This window comes from Pavona decussata, unplaced genomic scaffold, assembly GCF_977016875.1.
Source record: "Pavona decussata unplaced genomic scaffold, jaPavDecu1.1 SCAFFOLD_195, whole genome shotgun sequence".
Lineage (NCBI taxonomy): Eukaryota > Metazoa > Cnidaria > Anthozoa > Scleractinia > Agariciidae > Pavona > Pavona decussata.
Window position 1 is genome coordinate 485,791 of NW_028145604.1, and position 18,707 is coordinate 504,497.

At 39.6% G+C, this 18,707-nt stretch overlaps 4 protein-coding genes across 4 annotated transcripts; all 4 read left to right on the top strand.

Moving 5' to 3' along the window:
• The first annotated feature begins 2,152 nt into the window (after positions 1-2,152).
• LOC146461572 (uncharacterized) lies at positions 2,153-4,882 on the top strand. The gene has a single exon (XM_085086457.1). The coding sequence runs from the start codon at positions 2,573-2,575 to the stop codon at positions 3,566-3,568; it is 996 nt and encodes a 331-aa protein (XP_084942583.1). The 5' UTR covers positions 2,153-2,572; the 3' UTR covers positions 3,569-4,882.
• A 708-nt stretch (positions 4,883-5,590) lies between these two features.
• On the top strand, positions 5,591-7,752 carry LOC146461573 (uncharacterized). Its single transcript, XM_085086456.1, has one exon. The coding sequence runs from the start codon at positions 6,021-6,023 to the stop codon at positions 7,017-7,019; it is 999 nt and encodes a 332-aa protein (XP_084942582.1). The 5' UTR covers positions 5,591-6,020; the 3' UTR covers positions 7,020-7,752.
• Positions 7,753-11,173: 3,421 nt separating this feature from the next.
• Positions 11,174-14,846, top strand: LOC146461574 (beta-1,3-galactosyltransferase 1-like). The gene is made up of 2 exons (XM_085086479.1): positions 11,174-11,995; positions 13,781-14,846. The coding sequence occupies exons 1-2, from the start codon at positions 11,517-11,519 to the stop codon at positions 14,520-14,522; spliced, it is 1,221 nt and encodes a 406-aa protein (XP_084942605.1). The 5' UTR covers positions 11,174-11,516; the 3' UTR covers positions 14,523-14,846.
• Positions 14,847-16,106: 1,260 nt separating this feature from the next.
• Positions 16,107-18,138, top strand: LOC146461575 (beta-1,3-galactosyltransferase 5-like). Its single transcript, XM_085086442.1, has 2 exons — positions 16,107-16,900; positions 17,327-18,138. The coding sequence occupies exons 1-2, from the start codon at positions 16,437-16,439 to the stop codon at positions 18,132-18,134; spliced, it is 1,272 nt and encodes a 423-aa protein (XP_084942568.1). The 5' UTR covers positions 16,107-16,436; the 3' UTR covers positions 18,135-18,138.
• The last annotated feature ends 569 nt before the right edge of the window (positions 18,139-18,707 follow it).

An 18,707-nucleotide genomic window follows, 5' to 3' on the forward strand; every position in this document is an offset into this window, starting at 1 on the left:
TTCCAACTCGTTCAAATTGTACAACGTGGCCGAACAATCCAGGAACTAAATTGTAGAAACGGCGTTCAAATTAAGAAAGAAAATGAAAAATAATAAAAATACGGGCTCGTGCACACGTTCAGCGCACTACAACCTTAAATTTGGTCATTTCACGTTGTTGTTTAGAAAGAAATGTACCAGAATTTAAAACGTGCGTGCAGAGCGATTGTGTTTCCTCATTAAACCTTTTGCTTATGGCGTTCTCGTTGCCGCCGTCGTTGCTTAAGTTCCCTATTACCCAGGGCTTAAGCCGGTTAAATATCTTCCCGCGCTTGCCTGGCACTGGTTGCGTGTTTTTTCTTCGGGCTTTGATTGGGTAATTGCTTTTGTTTGTTGTGATTGGCCAGGTATGTTTTGCTTTGGTTTCGTAAGGGTAATTGTAAAACTGCTCTATATGGATGTTAGACAATCAATTGCAATAAACGCTATTTAAGCCAAACGCACAAGGTGAAAATCTATTAACCGTAGCTCGGTCAGTCGATTTTTGTTGAATTATTTAAAGCGTACTGAGATACAATCTCCTCCTTAGCTAGTTGATATCGTGTGAAAATACCTGAAGTTACGTGGTACCTTCACGTTTCTGCGGGAACGTATCTGTATAGTTAATTTTCAAGGATTCTCTGAAAGTTTCGTGTAATGACTGGGCAAAAAAAGTATTAGTGTAACATACAGGTAAAATGTATAAAGACGCATCGCAGTCGGATAACAATGGCGAGTATACAGTGTACTTCTTCGTGTCTGTGTTGTTACAGTGGTTTTCTGTCAATTCAATCGAGTATCGAAAGTAATTCGCGTTTGCTTTAGTTTTGCTTTACTTCCCCGCTCTGTGATTGGTTAACAAAATTCGCGCCACTTTCTTGAGACCTCGACAAATAGTCGGACGCGTTTTCCCGCGCTTTTTGCTTGCTTCGAGACCCTTCGAGTTCTGATTGGGTCATTGCACCGTTACATCTCTTGTGATTGACCAAATGGTTTTTGCTTTACAACATTTACCGCTCTACCTTACTGATTTACGTAAACTTTTGCTAGTTTTTTCAGCGACTTGAATTACGTTCGTAGTGCGACCTATGCCTCAGTTGTGGTCTCACCACGCAAAATGCAGTTCGGCTGAATCGAGTTTTAAACTGAGAGAAATTTTTCTTCCAGACAAAGCTATGTTACTCAAACTGAAGTAGTAAGGACTACTTCAGTTTGAGTCTTTTGTGATCGCTTCTTCCCCAACGCTTAATGATCTCGCATAGTACAGTAATGCGCGTGGACTGGCCGATGAGAGATAAACCGTTCAAAACGGCTTTAGGAAGCTAAAGCTCTGAGAAGCCATGAAAACACAGGAAAACACACCAGGTGAGCTCTTTGGACTTAACTGTAATTTTTGTAGGTTTTCGAGGGAATATTGTTGGTTAATTTTCGATTGAATTTGAACGCCTTACAAACTATTACGCTTTGGTGGCCTGTGGCAAGCACGCGTCACTCTGTTCATTTTTGGGCTATCACGCTTCACGGAAAAGCCCTGTGCATCATCTTTTTCCTCTGTCCCAGAGTTGTCTTCCTTCCGACCTGCGACCCAATTTTCAGTTAAAAGCTAGCTACAGATCAGAGTAATTTGCAAGTCAAAAGGAAAAAGTGAAAAAAAAAAAAAAAAAAAAAAAACAGATAGTACAATCTGTGGTGTACAACTACAGGCTACTACAAAGCTGACCGCGATGCCCGCACGTCTGGTTGAATCAGTGCCGTTGCCGTGATTGTTTTAGACTGCAAGCAGTCCCTTTCTGGATAGTCGAGAGGTCGCGCGAAATAGGCAAGCGCGACAAAACTGGAGCAAACGAGCGGAGGGAGGGCTTGGGGAGAGGCGTGATTGTCCTCGCTCCAGTCTCGCTGCGCTGTGAGCGCATCATCTCGACTGACCAGAAACGGACTGCTTGCAGTCTATGATTGTTTGTGATCAAAGAAATGTTCAGAATGGTCATTGGACCACTCACAACAACCTGTGGTGACGTTAATAGAAAATAGAGGCTTAGCTTTCTCGTGGTTTTATATTAGCCGGACGTATACGTTTTCAGTGTAATGGCTAAAAAGTTACTGCGCCTCGTTTCATCGAAATACTTTTAATAGTGGAGAGTACGGCTGCGACCTTTCCATTCATGAACGACATGAACAGTTCCATTATTTTATTTTTGTCTTTGATTATGTAATCAGCTACAACAATGTTTTTGTTTCCTTTCGAATCGAGGAAGTGCAAAGTCCGTTTTAACACCTGATATCGTGAGCAAACGTGCAGTATGATCTTTAGCCTTTTCACGTGAACAGTGTGTTTTCATCCCGTGGAATTTCGCAGATTAGCCAATCAGAAGCGCGCAACAGCGCGCGAAATTTCGCTCCATTCATCAATGTATGCATAGTTACGCCGGCTTACGCGTGACGAAAACAAAAACAGAGTGGATTCACGCGGCAAAGCCAGTTGCTCTTCCTCGCCATAAACAGTGGTCGGTGAAAGTTGTACTGAGAGTAAAGTTTTCAAATAATTACAATCCCAATGGCCCTTGTACTCGACGAAGTCGTACAGGAAGATGTATACGAAACTCCAAGCGATTTCTCCGAATTTCTGGAGTTTACGAATCTCTTAAATATTCCTCTAAACGAAGAACATTTTCGCGAGTTGAAGGCCAGTCGACTGGAAAATAAAGGTTCATTAAGTCAAGGTCTATCGGTTATCGAACAAGGCGTTAAGGTAAGCAGATACTTTACGAGTGATTTCCACGATGAAAGAAGATTGCAGAATGCTCTTTGGAGAGTATGGTGGCGTCAAACTCGAGCTCGCTTTCATGCTACTGTTAAAGAAATTCCCGATGGAGAGAACATCGTGGAGGAAGCCATTCCCGAAGTTCGTACCATACGTGTCTGCGGGGCAGATATCGGCGACTTCCCCACTGAATACACCATCCCTGCTTTGAAACCTCATGAAATCCCCGTGGTTGGAACATACGTTGATAAGAAGATCGTGCCTGGTTTTGCCTACCGAGTGCGTTGGAACGGAACTAATGACTATCTGTTTGATGGTGTTGCGTTGGTACTGGAAAGCATCGGCAAAGGTTATGGCAAAAGACTGACTTTCCACAGTCAGGACATTGAAAATGACAATTTCTTTTGGTCTGACAGCAACCCCGAAGAAGGCTTTGCATTTTCAATTCAAGTTGTCTTTGAAGGCGACAAGTTTGATGTTGTTGATCGCAAGGGGCGTGTAGTGGGTGAAACCGAAGTAACAGCAGTGGGTGGCGAACAAGAAATTGAGCAAGTTTCTGTGCGAAAAGGCAAGACCAGTGTCGTTGTCTCCGTAGAAATGGAGTGCACTTTGAAATTTTCCACTCACGACCACGTGCCGGAAAATTTGCGCGGTCAAACGGTTGATGTTGTTACATCCGGTCTTGCGCTTACAGAAAAAACTAAGAAACGCTGGAAAGGACAAACAGTTGAAATACGAAATGTACACATTCCTGATTTGGGGGCATGCCTATTTCAATCTATCTTTTAAACGAAAATACTTGTAAACATATTGGTATTTGTGGTGATCATGTGCTCCCTGTATAACTTAGCATGTAAAGATCTGTAAACCACGAATCACTGAAATCGTTACATTGCTCTTTATCTTGTTAAGTTTGTTTTAATTAGTAATTGAATTTTTTTTTGGTATGATTGCTGGATAACGTCAAACCTTTCCTAGTAGTTATACTTTTTCAATGTCAGAAATCAAAATCTGGAACAGTAACATTCGTGACTAACAGGAAGTTAATTATGCATTCTATGACTGATCTTAGATGAAAGGTGTATTCAACTCTTTATATGAAAGAATTGTGAACATTAAGTGCCAGTGCTGTATATTAGTCACTGGCAGAGTATAAATTTCTCCCCGAAATAACTCATTAGCCCTGTGGCCAAGATATTAGGAGTCTACAACACTTGTAGGTTTCAGCATGGATAATTATTTATAACTTTAATTATTCCTCCCACTAAGATGTACTTTGAACCTTGAAAAATAGATTCTCGGGGAATAATAATTTATTATCACCTATAAAGTTATCAATTTTCCACAGTTCCTCTATTAAGAGTGTACGAAAGTCTACCCCACAAGCAGAGATTCTGTTTAGATATGAAAGATTTTTCCTCACAGGGCTAAAAACCCTTGTTTGTGATGTAAAAATTTGAATTATCATCTTAAAAAGATATTGATGTTAAATCATAGATTTGTTGTATGTTGGCCAACTTTGAATTAAGATTTTGTCTCAAGAATATGAGATAATTATTACTGGCCAGGTTTTAATTATTAAAAGTTGTATATTTTAAAAATATATATTGTACAGAAATTGTGTTATATTGTGCAGTAAATGTTTATTCGTGAAATGTTATTTATGTTAGAATAAAGTTGATGGAATATTTTAAGCCTGGTAAATAAATGAGAATGATATATTATTCAGTAAGTGACAAAGGCATATTCTGAAAAAAGAATCTGAGTGCTCGCAACAGGAGTTGAACTTAAGACCTTCTGATTACTAGTTCGGATGCTCTACCACTGAGCTACAGGAGACTCGTGGGAACTAAGGCCACCTTCCACGAGTCTCCTGTAGCTCAGTGGTAGAGCATCCGAACTAGTAATCGGAAGGTCTTAGGTTCGACTCCTGAAAGGAGCACTCAGATTTTTTTTTTCTGAGTATGCTTGTGTCACTTACTGAATAATACATAATTCTCAGTTATTTACCTTGTAACTCTATTTTACTTCAACAGAGTAAACAGAAATGTAATTATAGTTATTGATGTTGGAACAAATAAAATCAGAGTTTAAGGGAACAAATGATGTGTTGTTCAATAATATTGTTGTTTTTCTGTTGTTAACGGCACGACCAAACTATTTCCTACGCAGATAACAGGGGCCACTGAGGGGCAGTACCCACAGATTATGACAAATATCTTGCCTGTCCCATCCCCTCCAACCCACTGTCAAATCACAAACAACAACCGAGGATCCTTGAATTACTTCTCCCATCAATTTGAATGTAAGCGGGGAGGAGTGCAAAACAGGCCATGAAGCTCATTACGAAAGCGAGGCAAAGTGCAAAGCCTTTCATGTGAAAAGTAGTAATCGCAAGATCATGGGAACTTGGATTTCTTTTTCCGAGTATGTCTGTATCACTGACTGAAAAAATACCTTTATCATTTATTCACCAGGTTTCAAAAACAACATTTCTTTCAAGATCTTAAAGATCTAAAATGTGTACTGACAGGAAGGGACCAGGGGCTGGAACTAGTGTCTGCCCAGTCCAATTCCTCAACTGCATTTTCCCCGGTATTGCTATTCAAAACGGGGGCTTGACTGTTCAATTTTAAATCTATCAGTTCCGGTCAAAACCAAAGAAAAGATTAGAAGGAGAAAAGGTTTCATCTATGATTACTTCCTCTTCACCTATCAGAACCGAAATTAGTTCATCAGGTAATTCTAAACACCGAGTTTTTATTGCCTTTTTTTAATAGCTTTGATTTCTGCGTGTGACAGATCTAGACCAGCAGAGTGGGCACCGGGGAGGGATGAGGGTAACTTTGACTGGACAGAATGTCGGATGTGACGTCTAGCATTCTTATCTATCAACCGTACTTTAAAAAGGTGTGACCAAAGAATCACCTTATTTTCAATGGATATATGTTATAAGGGATCACACCCATTGCAAACTGGATGATTCTTGCTAGTCTGGCCACACCTTATGAAATGGGTGGGGTCAGTTATTGAAAATGTAAACAAGCGGTCTGGAAGGAGCTATTTCGTTTAAAGTTGCGAAGGTAATTTGATAGAATGGAAGAACTATGAAACTTTTGTGAATCTTGAGCTACTATACCCGGCAAAATAACAAGAAATGATTCCTGAAGAGTTTTTTTGAAGGCGGAAATCCTTACGATTCTGACAGAGGTCCGACAGCTCAGTGTGGAAGTTGTTAGTTATGGGTGGTTTAATCAGCCTTCTCCGAGATATAAAAACAGTCTACAAAGACCTCAAAGTGACTTTAAAGCTCACCGCTAGAATTGTTCTCAAAGTGCATGGTATTGTAGACGACATGGAGCAAACCGTTCAGGAATTAAAGGCAATGGTAAAAGGACTGTCTTCTAAACTCAACACGCGCGATGGAACGGGAGAGGTTGCTTTTGACGCATTGGTTGAAAACATGGAATCCAAAGCTATTTTGCTAAAAACCTCGCTCGTTGAAGCTACAAGCCAGGTTTTTAACGAAGATCTCGTCAGAAGTACACAAGAGAAATGGGATAAAGTTGTGCATTACTCAAAACAGAGCACCGAGGCTTTGGCAAGCATCGTGGCGAGTTCTTCCTTCAACACCAACAGGCAAGACAAGAGCGGTGCAGAGCAGGCTCATTCTATAGAAGAACTGAATGTTCTACTTTCGGATGTCAAGGGAGAGGAAAACGATGAAAATGAAAGCAATTTCAGCAGCCCTCGAGCAGTAGTTCCAGTTTTAGAAGAACCAGGTCTCCCAAATATCAAGATCGAGGACGAAATACAGGATTTTGAGATATTGCCAATTGATATCGTGGATAGCTTCTGGAAATTCGACATTGGGTGTTTCAATATCGAGTGCGTGGATTTCCAACATCTTCCCACAAGCCAGCTAGCAAATGGTGAAGAAGGCACCAAGATGAGGAAAAAGAAATCAAAGAAACGTGGTAAAAACAGCAAAAAGACAAAGTTTGGAAAGAAGTTAGTGTCAAGTACAGGCTCAGAACATGTCCCGGCAAACTTGGCAAAACATCACCACAAGAAACGAAAACAACCTCGGGAAAACATTGCATTAGAAATGATATTCTTGATCGCTCTTTTAATGGAAGGTGTAGCAATGTCGAATTGTGATCTGTTAGCTCGGGAAAGTACATGGAACGAGCGTAATTATGGTGCCCGCGCTGCTGAAATTATAGAACTGGATGATTAAAACCAGAGTCGTCGCAGATCCAGCTCGGACCAAGGAACTGTGACAGAAACAGGTACCAGCTAATACAGGGTCCTCACTGTTTGAATTAATTACATCATCAACTGGACAAATACTCTCACTTCATTGAATTGATAGCTTTTCTGGCATCAAATTGGACACTGAAAATTGAAATGTTTTACGAGATGTCAGGGTGGTGGGAAAACTTAGACAAATATCTTTTTATGTTCTCGAACTATTCTGTTACTGTCTGCATTAGCGGATTATTAAACCTAAGGGTAATCATTGGTGCATGCCCGGTAATACTGGGAATGTGTTTGCCTTGTCGGGAGATATTTCTCAGTTTTTTCAGTCATTTGTTTTATTGCAGTTATATTTAAAGATAATATTAAAGGGTAACCGAAACCAGTGAAGCTCTTTTTTGTCTCCCTACTGCTTGTTTGTGGTAGATCAGTAAATTTTGTATCAGTTTTGACTCGACTTGACAATGTATTTAAATACAGTGGAAGCTCTCGTGAGCGGACACCCTCGAGACGCGAAAAAGGTGTTCTTAACCAGTGGAGCTGGGCCCAGTTGCTCGAAGCATGGTTAGCGCTAATCCGGGTTAAATACCATGACAACCTATAGGTTTCAATACCTCTTAACCAATGGTTAGCGCTAACCATGCTTCGAGCAACTCAGCCCAGGGCCCAGTTGCTAGAAGCATGGTTAGCGCTAATCCGGGTTAAATACCATGACAACCTATAGGTTTTAATGCCTCTTAACCAATGGTTAGCGCTAACCATGCTCCGAGCAACTCAGCCCCGGCGAGAATGATTCTCGCAAGCGGCCACTGGAGATGTAAGGGATAGATGACCGCTAACGGGAGCTTGCCAGCTAACAATAAACATTCATGGGGAATGCAAAAAAATAAATAAATAAAATAAAAAATAAATGAAAACCTTATGAAATGATCTTTTTATTTTACAATTGAATTGCCTTATGCAATGCCACGAAAATGTAATAAACGCACTGTAAAATCATTATGATGAACAGTGGTGTGAGGTTGATTGAGTAAAATAAGATTCAGAGGCTAATAGGATTTCCTTTCGGGTTTTCACTTACGGGAGCTTGAAAACAAAGGAAAAGTCTAAATCTTTACCCCTGATAGTGTCCGCGGCCGCTTACGAGAATGTGTAAATACAAAGTTTGTATGGGAGGTCAAGCGGGGTTTTGTGAAGGTGGTCGTAAGCGAGCTGTCCGTTTACAAGAGCCGGGATGTCCGTTAAAGGAGCTTCCACTGTACTGTAAAATAGAATTTGATATTACAGAGAATTGAGTTTACGTTATTCCAAAATGGCTGACATTTTAATATTCTTTTGTTGGTATTTAAATTAGCCCTTCTTGCCCCGTTTTTAAGCTCAAAAATCAAAAGAATATTTTATCTTGAACGAGGCAAGAAGGTCTTATTTGAATGCAAACAAAAGAATATTAAAATGGTAGCCATTTTGGAATAAGGTTTATAGTGCAAAATAATTCTGACCTTTGATGTTAATGCAAACCTATTCAATTTTACTCATGAGAAGCTGAAAACAGCGAGGGTAACATGGTCACGTGATCATTTTTGCCGTTTGCCGTTAACGTAATCGTAAGTCTTTCTAATGTTAAAAAAGGGTTCTACACCATCAACATATTGCAGACAGTATATAATGCATGCCATCACTACTGCAAATACTGCACTGCTGCTCGACTTATAGCCCATATCCCCAGGGACATCGGTCTAACAACTTATCACTAAGATTAGACCTGTGTTAGAATATGCCTCGCCTGTCTGGGGAGGGCTTCCCATTTACCTCGAAGAAGATCTACAGAGAGTGCAGAATAGATGCCTAAATGTCATAGGACTCCCTAGGGATACTGTTGAGTCACTTGTAACTAGGCGTCAGAAATTGACAAGGAAAGAATTTAAATGTATTCTAGAATCTGAAACACATCATTGCAAACGTTTTTTAGACAAAGCTGTGGATCATGGCCATAACCTAAGATCTTAAAAAATGAACCCAGCGCACCTCAGAATACCTGTATCACGCTCTACCAGGCACAAACAATCGTTTATTCCTAGAGGTGCTAAACTTAACTTAATTTAACTTAACTTAACTTAACTTAACTTAACTTAATTTGACATATTTTGACTGTATACATACATGTCGTGTTTTGAGTTTCTTTTTTATTTTCGCCAAAGGTAATAAATAAAGGTATTATTATTGGCCGCCCTTTTTTTCGTTATTTCATAAAAAAATTATTTATGTAACAGTTACCATCATTATAATTTCATCGTCACCATTATTACAGTTATCACTTTCTTTCTTTTTTTTTTTTATTATTATTATTTCTAATTTGTTTCATTGTTCCCGTATTCCTTTCTTTAAGTTATGATACAAGGGTGTGGCCAACGGAGGCCAAACGGCTCGTCCTTGTTTTGTGCTGTTGTGAAAACTATTTAAAATTCTCTTATTACTTAGAGGTTTGTTTAGGTATGAAGAGGTTGAATAACCTGTCTGAGGGTGTGTAAGTAACAACAAGCTTTATTTGCATGACTATAACAAATACAGTATTGCAAAAGCTATTCATAGCTAATTGTCGATTTGTTAACTAATTCGTAAGATAACTTAAAATAGAATAAAATAAAAAAAAATAAAATAAAATAATAAAATAAAAATAATAATAAATAAAGTAACTGAAGTCTTTGCTCATTTTAAACTATTCATACAGTAGAAGTAATCATTCCGGAGAGAAGTTAATCTCTCAATTCGAAGCACGAGGAAACAAATGAAGTTAATTGAGTGTTTATAAAATAGTCAGTTGAGTTCATTATATGCGATAGTAAAGTGTCTCTTACTAATAGTCGTGTAAATGGAAGGCTAGGTTCTATTTTAGTAAAGAACATATCTCTTAAAGAAGAGTAGCTTGGGCAATCTAATAAAAAATGAGTTTCATCTCAGTCAATGGTTTTGCAGTTGCAAACATTACACACCCTTTCATTACGGGGTATGTTGTCGTATCTTCCTGTAATATATCAAACACGAGAAGGTGTGTTTCATCAGATATCCAAACACTGAGAAGAAGATTGAAAAAACGAGGCGGAGCCGAATTTTTTTAAACGGCATCGAGGTGTTTGGATATCTGATGAAACACACTTTCGAGTGTTTGATATGGCTTCTCAAATGATCAATAATTCTTGGAGAAATTCGAGGCTAAAGTTGGCAAAATGTTTATGGTAATTAGGATCACATATTCAAACCACGGTCACGGTAGTGATTAGGCCTTTACACATTCTGCTCGAAAAAAAGACTTCTGCTCAAAAGAATTGCCTCCAAAAAAAGGGCTATTCTGCTCAAAAGAATTGCCTCCAAAAAAGGCTATTCTGCTCAAAAGAATTGCCTCCAAAAAAGGCTATTCTGCTCAAAAGAATTGCCTCCAAAAAAGACTATTCTGCTCAAAAGAATTGCCTCCAAAAAAGGCTATTCTGCTCAAAAGAATTGCCTCCAAAAAAGACTATTCTGCTCAAAAGAATTGCCTCCAAAAAAGGGCTATTCTGCTCAAAAGAATTGCCACCAAAAAAAGACTATTCTGCTCAAAAGAATTGCCTCCAAAAAAGGGCTATTCTGCTCAAAAGAATTGCCTCCAAAAAAAGACTATTCTGCTCAAAAGAATTGCCACCAAACAAGGCTATTCTGCTCGAGATTATGCTCCAAAAGTACTATTATGCTCGAATTAGGCTTCTGTAAAAATCGATATTCCTGGGTTCAAAATACTTAAACATGACAAATAAGACATTATATCGCCCTTCCAGGGTGAGGCTAACCCAACATTATTAAATCCTTAAAACTAACTTTTGCTCGGATGCTCATGCCCAGCTCCCGCTCAGACTCGTTCCCAGGCCCCAGAATATACAAAATGGCCAAAAATGGCCTATTCTGCTCGGATTATGCCCCAATCATATATTCTGCTCCCGAGGCCCTATTATACTCGAAATTCTGCCGGCAGAATGTGTAATGACTAGTAGTGATTTTCTTTGTTTTCTCTTGATGAATTATTAATGAGTTTGAGAAGTTTCAATCGAAAGCTTGTTGCTACTTATTCTTAGTTTCACTAATGTTTTCCTAGAAGCGTTTTCCTTGTGAGATCTAGGTAAGCAGAGGGGCCATGAGTTTTTTTGATTGTGTAATAAAAGTTGAGTTTTTGTGGGTGTTGAAGGGTTTGGTGAGAGCGTGTGACCAGTTTGGCACTGGTTTTAGAGAGTGAAAGTGTTATATCGTGGGAGAAATTAATATTCAAGAGACAAATAGAAAGATAGCACAGTCATAATATGTGGCGTTGGGAGGGGAAGCTGTGAAAAAACTGAAAAATGGACGAACGCCGATAAAGTTGTCGGAGACTCTGATTTAAAATATAACTTCGCGCCCGTTTTTGGAATTTGAAACCGGCTCTGTCCTTCCCACAAACGTGAAATATCTACAGATGATCACTTATATTCTTAAACGGTTAAGGTCGCTTGGTTTCTGGGCATCTTTTTTGTTATTTCTAAGTTTTCTATATTCGTTACATTCGTTGATTTGGACGAACTATGAAAACACAGTCGTTATCAACCTTCTGCCACGAGCGAAGATTCAGAGCCATGATTTTGAAGCTGAATCACACAAACGCCTTTCACTTCTGGGAAACATTTACAAGAAATCACTGCAACAGTACGAAATTGAACGGATGGGCTTTGGCAAGAGATTTCAAGATGCAACGCAGAAGGAAGCGTCACTTAATACTACTGACAGCAACCCAGAGACGCACGATTTGAAGCAAAAACGTGTTTGCAGTGACGAACTTTTCCTGCTCATTCAAGTCCACTCCGCCCCAGAGAACTTCATGAGTCGACAAGCGATCAGGCTTTCATGGGGGAGTATGGATTTCTCTGTCAATAATCATCAGGGAACTACAGTAATGAGGTAAACAAAGTTATTAATAAAAACTGGATCATTGTATAATGCAATTCCAAGGATTTGATTGGCCGCCTGAGTAGCGGCCATGGTATATGAGCCATTACACCATGCCCGGGAAATAGCGACCATGTTGGTTGTTTTTGCAAAACGAAATCACCAAGATCTAGCAATATTTCTTAATTGTTTTAATAAAATAATTATTCTTCTGGCGCTTGTTAGGTATGTCATGATTATCATGCCATAACCAACAAGGGCGAGTAGAATGCTTGTTAATCAGTATCAGCAAACTACCTTAGCCGTGTGCTGATTTAGTGTCAGTCTTTCTTAAACTATCCACAGGCTGTCGATTGCGGCAAACGTGTTATAAGAAGAAATCGGCCATACTTGAAGACGAGGGGAATCAAAAGGCAGGGGGGAGGGGGGGGGGGAGGTTGCGTCGAAAGAGGGGCTCGCTTCTTCATTTCAAGTGCGACTTGTTTCTTGTGTTCTATCGCCATCCTGTGTAAAGGTGTCTCAACTATTTTGGAAATGCTGGGCACAATTGATCTGATAGTTTCTCTTCGAAATAAGGTGTTCTTAAGAGCCCTCGAAGCTCTACTTCTCAGGCTGACATTTCAGTATTTTAAGAACATTAAATCTGCATAGGAAATTTTCAGCCGACTGTTACGCTATAGAAACACTCCGCTGTTTCACTGTATTTAACGGACGACTGCATTTTTTTAAATGGAGTTTTGCTTCGCATTGTTTGTTCACAGCAACCATGCACTGTGTATACGAAGGCAATGGCTTGACTCAAGAACACGGTCTGCGAATTTTGAACCTAGAATTTTTCAGTCGTAAAAGTCTTCACCATTTTCTGCTTGAAATTCGGATAAAAAGCGATCCTTGCGTATCAAGAAAAGCTGATCAAATTCAAAGACAATGCTCTTTGTTTAGCGTCGCAAATACGGCCATAAAAGGAGATTTTGAAACAATAGCTTTAGCGCCAAACAAAGGCTTATTAATTCAGGAGGGAAATTCAAACTCGCTGTTATTACAATAGCGAAATTCACGAGGGAAATTCAAAAATAGCCGATGATTGCGCGAGTTCGAAATTTGCATATTTGGCGAAAGCGTCGCGTCGCGGGTGAAAGCGTGATGGTTTTAAACTAACACCTCTTCTTTTAGAGCTGCGCTAGCAACCGATGCTTTTGTTTTAAGACTAAATGACAACGACCACATTGATCCTTTTCAATCAAACGGTCTAATCGGGCGATTTTTCCAATCCAAAGAGCGAGTTTTCATAAACGAAGCCTTGTTTTCCTTTCCTTTTTTTTTACGAGTAACAAGTTAGTTTTGAAATTCACAACTCTTGACCTGAAGTGAAACCATCGATAAAAGCTTCACTGTTTTGCGGCGTTGTGCTGCGCGCTATTATCAACTGATCCAAAATCGTATAAATAATTTTAGCATTTCCAGATTTCTTGCTTGGGGTCAATAACAATAATAGTAAACCTTCCGCAACTTTCCAAACCCCTCTCCCCTAGTGTCGCTAATTTGACACGCCGACAATTTTGTGACGATTTGAAATTCATCTTCGCCGAGTCTCGGAACAATTCCCTAAGCGCAATAAACAACAAAAGGCTTTTTTTTGGACTTGTGAAGACGAATTTGACTCACTACAATGGACCATTTCTTGATACGGAAAAATTTTCCATGGTAGCGCTTTTCAGGTTTTGCAGCATTTTTTCTCAGCACAAATCCAGTACGGTTAGCCTTGTTAATTACAATAAATGTTCTTTCACATTTTAGGACGTGGAAAACAGTATTCCTGGTGGGAAGGAGTTCGAACCCTAAGATAAATCATTTGGTAATTCAAGAAGCCGCTGTACACAAAGACATCGTGATAGGAAACTTTAACGATACATTTCGAAACCTGTACAAGAAAATGATATTGAGCATTGAATGGCCACTGGAACAAAATTGTAGCGCTTCCTATGTACTTAAAACAGATGAAGACTGTTTCGTCAATGTTGGTAATCTTCTTCATTGGCTTAACAGCTACCACGTAATCAACGGGACTCGACCGATTTATGCAGGCAGAGTTCAGATAGGTATGCCGGTCATACGGGATGAAAACAGCCGGTACTTTGTATCTGAAAAGGAATTCCCCAAGCCGTATTTTTCTCCTTATGCCTCTGGTGGAGGGTATGTGTTCAGTGGAACTTTATTACCACTACTGTCTATAGCTGCAGAGACATCCCCATTGTTTCCAAATGAGGACGCATTACTCGGTTCTCTAATGATTCGTGCCGGCGTTAACCCTACAGACAACACAAAGTTTCTACCACTCGTCTATTGCCGGCATCCTGACAAAGCTCGGCAAGAAAATGTTTGCGGCATATCCAAACAAATTGTTATACATGGCGTGAAAGAAAAGCTTCAAATTCAAATGCATTTCAGCAATGCTTTGCTGAATTATCAATCTTTGTTTTGTTCGTCTTTGCGGAGTAGTTTCAACTATGAGGAAATGCGGAATCATTGCGAAATGTAAGATGAGTGACAACATAAGACAATCATTTTTGTAGCCAAAATCCATTCTGTTAAAAACACCCGACGTACGTACGTCTGTGAAGCAGGAAACTGAAAAAATTCCATACTAGTGACCTACAGTATCCAGAACTTTACAGGTCTTGTTATTTACTCCATTCTAAGCCGATGGGACGACGTCATCATTGCAGGATTTCTAACGCTTTTGTTCGCTTTGTTTTGTTGTTGTTGGTGTTTTTTTCCCCACAAGGATGGAGCTTAGTATTTCATGTAAACAGTACCCTCATTCTAGACTGTATTTCTCTTGTCCCTACGTTCCGCACTCTTTTCGAACAGTGAGTTCTTTAATGTCTCCTGCGACTAATTTATACGAGGAGGTGTAGGACTTAGTACTTCATGCAAACAGTACCCTCGTTTTTCCAAAATAAGGTCATCATTATTTCTAGTTTTGTAGTTGTGAATGTCATAGTTTCTCACATTAAAATAATTTTAAAAGGTATCTGGAAAATGCATTCATTAACAAATTTTAAAATGTGTGTCCGTCTTCTTCTTCTTGGTTCCCAGCCCAGATTGATCAATATTTGATCGGTTGATCGTTTAGGGGCAGCTTTGAGGTAGACGATCCTAGCTGAAATCCTAGGTAATTTAGTAATCCTAGCTAACTTAGTAGACAAACATAACTGAATCGTTCAAACAGGTACCGTTACTTTGCAAACGAACATCATCACCGACTAATTTGACTAACAACAGCCCAACAGAGCGGTTTGAACAGCTGTGCCCTTGTGGTAGCCAGTTTTGATAACTGTTTGAGTGCTCTACTTGTATGAAAATTACACTTTGACAGCGAATAAAATATCACGAAATAAGACAAGCTCTAAAGATGCCGGGTTATTTTTATTAATTTAACTTCGCCAGACTTGGTAGGGGGACACTACAACAGCTTGCGACAGTTTCTGTAGGTCCTTGACTGTATTTCTCTTGTCCCCATGTCCCGCACTCTTTTCGAACAGTGAGTTCTTTCACGTCCCCCGCGACTAATTTATACGAGGAGGTGTGGGGGACAAGGCCAACGGCTTAATGTTAGTTTATCGAGCTAAACAAAAAACAGCAAAACACTCAGTAGAAAATACCGTTCAAAATTTCCTACAGCAAGCACGTTTCACGAGAGGCAATACCACTGAACTGCAGAGCTTCCTTACCGATGATACTTAAAACAGACGAGGATTGTTTTTTCAATGTTGGAAACCTTCTGCGCTGGATATTAAGCTAAGTAACAATGTCGACACACTAGTTCTGAGACTAACTACATGAGATTTTTGCGGCGCTTTCAAAATTTTCCCCTTGAGGGAACGTTTAATGTTTCTTAATGTTAATGTTTTCATCTTAAGTGTAACAGCCTTCCATTAACATCAATTAAGTGTAGTGATAGATGCGTCTGGCCCCATCTGTTTAACGAGCGGATAATTTTATATCCAGGGCATCAAGACTTCATTATTGGATTACTGATTAGAAGATTACCGATTAGAAGTTTACCAATCGAGGACCTGATGTTTCAAAAGCAACGAGGCAAAATGAGTCAGGGTGATGATTTGGGTTGATGTGGGTAGCCCGCAATGAACAATAACAAAACCCTATTATTATACAAATACTGCTCCCAAACTGTCGTTAGAAAAACATTTATGAACAAATAAGTTTTATTTTATTTGTTCTGATGCTACCGGACGCCTTCTCCTCTTTTATCCCAAGACAATTATATTTTCTCAGGAGCGCCAAACAAAGGAAAACGAACCATTGTAAGAGCGAAAAATCTACATCACAATATCATCGCAGAGGAATCAAATATGTATGTCGCATGGAGTAAATCGAGTAAATTACCTTAAAGTGCAGCGTTGATCAGCAGAGTTACCTCGTTTTAGAAATGTTTATTCATCGTTTAAAGCGCTTAAAACCGTTTGCTTTGCTAGTTTCGCTACTCGTTCTCAGCATTCTTTATACGATGAATTTTTTGTTCATCGTCAAGTGGAGAAATGAAGACAACATTAACATTCTTCGTCCAAAGCTGGACCAAAATAAAGGCCACGTTGCTGATTTAAACAAACATCTGTCCCTCCTTGGAGAGGACTTTGAAAACTCACTGGACCAATATGAAGTAGAAAGGTTGAAACTTCGCAAGAAGCTGCAGCTGGTCCAGAAGATATCATTACACAACTCTGTGTCACGCGGAGAGAGCTTGGCGCCGAATGTTGTTTGTGGCGAGGACCTTTTCCTTCTCATTCAAGTCCACTCCAGTCCAAGGAATTTTATGAGCCGACAAGCCATCAGGCTATCATGGGGAAGTATGGAATACTTTAACAGTGATCGCCAAAAAAATACTGGTTTAAGGTAAGCGGCCCGAATATTGTGGAAGAATTCTGCAAATCACCATACATTAGACAGTAAATGCACCTCTTCCTACAGGGAGCGTGAAGAGAGTTTGATTCGCAGAAGCAGAAGAAGTCAACCAAGCATTTATCTTCTTGACGCTCTTGAAACTGAGAAAGTTCAATATTTAGGTACGCAATGTGTCCTTGTGTCATCTATTACACTGAGAGGTTTTTGGTCTCGTTCGGCTCTCAGCTAATACACATCTAATCTCGTACCCAGATTTCCCACGGTCAAGCATTTCCAAACCTGCAGTGAGATCTGGGTACGAGATTAATATACATCGACATTTTACGGCGATCAAAAACCGATCTTTTGTCCTATTTAGCTTGCAAATAAATTCTGATCGCAGAAGTGTTTATCTTATGTTATTTTATTAATTCTCAGAACTTGGAAAACAGTATTCCTGGTGGGAAGGAGTTCTAACCCTAAGATAAATCATTTGGTAATTCAAGAAGCCGCTGTACACAAAGACATCGTGATAGGAAACTTTAACGATACATTTCAAAACCTGTACAAGAAAATGATTCTTAGCATCACCTGGCCATTGGAACGAAACTGCAGAGCTTCTTACATACTTAAAACAGACGACGATTGTTTTGTCAATGTTGGAAATCTTCTGCACTGGCTTAACAGCCAACATACGATGAACAGCACGCAACCTATTTACGCTGGCAGAGTTCAGGAAGAAAACCTAGTCATACGCGACAAAACTAGCCGTTATTATGTTTCTAAAAGCAATCATCCCAAGCCGTTTTATTCGCCTTACGTTTCTGGTGGAGGGTATGTGTTCAGTGCAAATTTATTACCACTGCTCTCTAAATTTGCAGAGACATCGCCGCTATTTCCAAACGAGGACGCGTTACTCGGTTCTCTAATGCTTCGCATCGGAGTTAAGCCCATAGACAATGCAAAGTTCTTACCACTCATCTTTTGCGTTACGCCTTCCCAGAGTAAATTAAAGGAGATGAACATGTGCGCCTTGTCTAGACAGATTATATTGCATGGCGTGAGAGGAGTGCAACAGCTTAGAATGCATTTTAACAACGCTCTGTTGAATTCCCTTTCTTCATTATGTACAAGGGAAAGTAGTTATGAAAATATACGAGATCAATGCCATGTTTACGAAACAGAAGATGGTATTGGACATCTTTTTGAAAACAAGGGAACGCCAAGAAAAATTTTACCTTCGTAACCATGTTTAATTTCAAACAGTCTTTCAGTTGGTGGGAAAATGTTATAGATCTTAAGCTATGGGGAAACGATTTAGCAAGGTGAATTTCCAGCCTCGTTCCTAAGCAAAAACGCTCTTATCAAGTGAGCCGAGCTACCTGTCTGAGGCTTGGAACCGAACGTGATGGGCGCTACTTCCCGAGCAGTTCAACTGGTGACATCAAGTTTGGCCACGCGCCAAGAACGCGCCAAGAACGACTGGGGACAAGGCTGGGGAATGGCCACGGAAAGAGATGGAAGTCTAATGAGCCAGTCAACTATTCAGTAAATGGTGAATACAGATGCAGAATGCGCAAGAACCATAAAAAATCGAAAGTTAGTTTAATAGTGCAAAATATAACTGGAAATATATAGATTAAAATAGTCCAAAGTAGTCCCCGTTTGTACTGTGAACGAGAGGAGTTAACTGTGCGTGACAACTGAAGTTTGATGCTGATTCTTAGACAAGCACAGAGACTCCAATACATGTAACTAGTCGTATATTCTGGTGTGTAATACTGCTGTATATTTCGTCAAAATACGAACAACGAGTTTT

What these genes read in the sequence shown, in the direction of transcription:
- LOC146461572 (XM_085086457.1), top strand. Translation starts at nt 2,573, where the DNA reads ATGGCCCTTGTACTCGACGAAGTCGTACAGGAAGATGTATACGAAACT.
- LOC146461573 (XM_085086456.1), top strand. Translation starts at nt 6,021, where the DNA reads ATGGGTGGTTTAATCAGCCTTCTCCGAGATATAAAAACAGTCTACAAA.
- LOC146461574 (XM_085086479.1), top strand. Translation starts at nt 11,517, where the DNA reads ATGATCACTTATATTCTTAAACGGTTAAGGTCGCTTGGTTTCTGGGCA. An exon ending in CAGGGAACTACAGTAATGAG is followed by an intron (nt 11,996 to 13,780) that starts GTAAACAAAGTT and finishes TTCACATTTTAG; the next exon opens with GACGTGGAAAACAGTATTCC.
- LOC146461575 (XM_085086442.1), top strand. Translation starts at nt 16,437, where the DNA reads ATGTTTATTCATCGTTTAAAGCGCTTAAAACCGTTTGCTTTGCTAGTT. An exon ending in CAAAAAAATACTGGTTTAAG is followed by an intron (nt 16,901 to 17,326) that starts GTAAGCGGCCCG and finishes ATTAATTCTCAG; the next exon opens with AACTTGGAAAACAGTATTCC.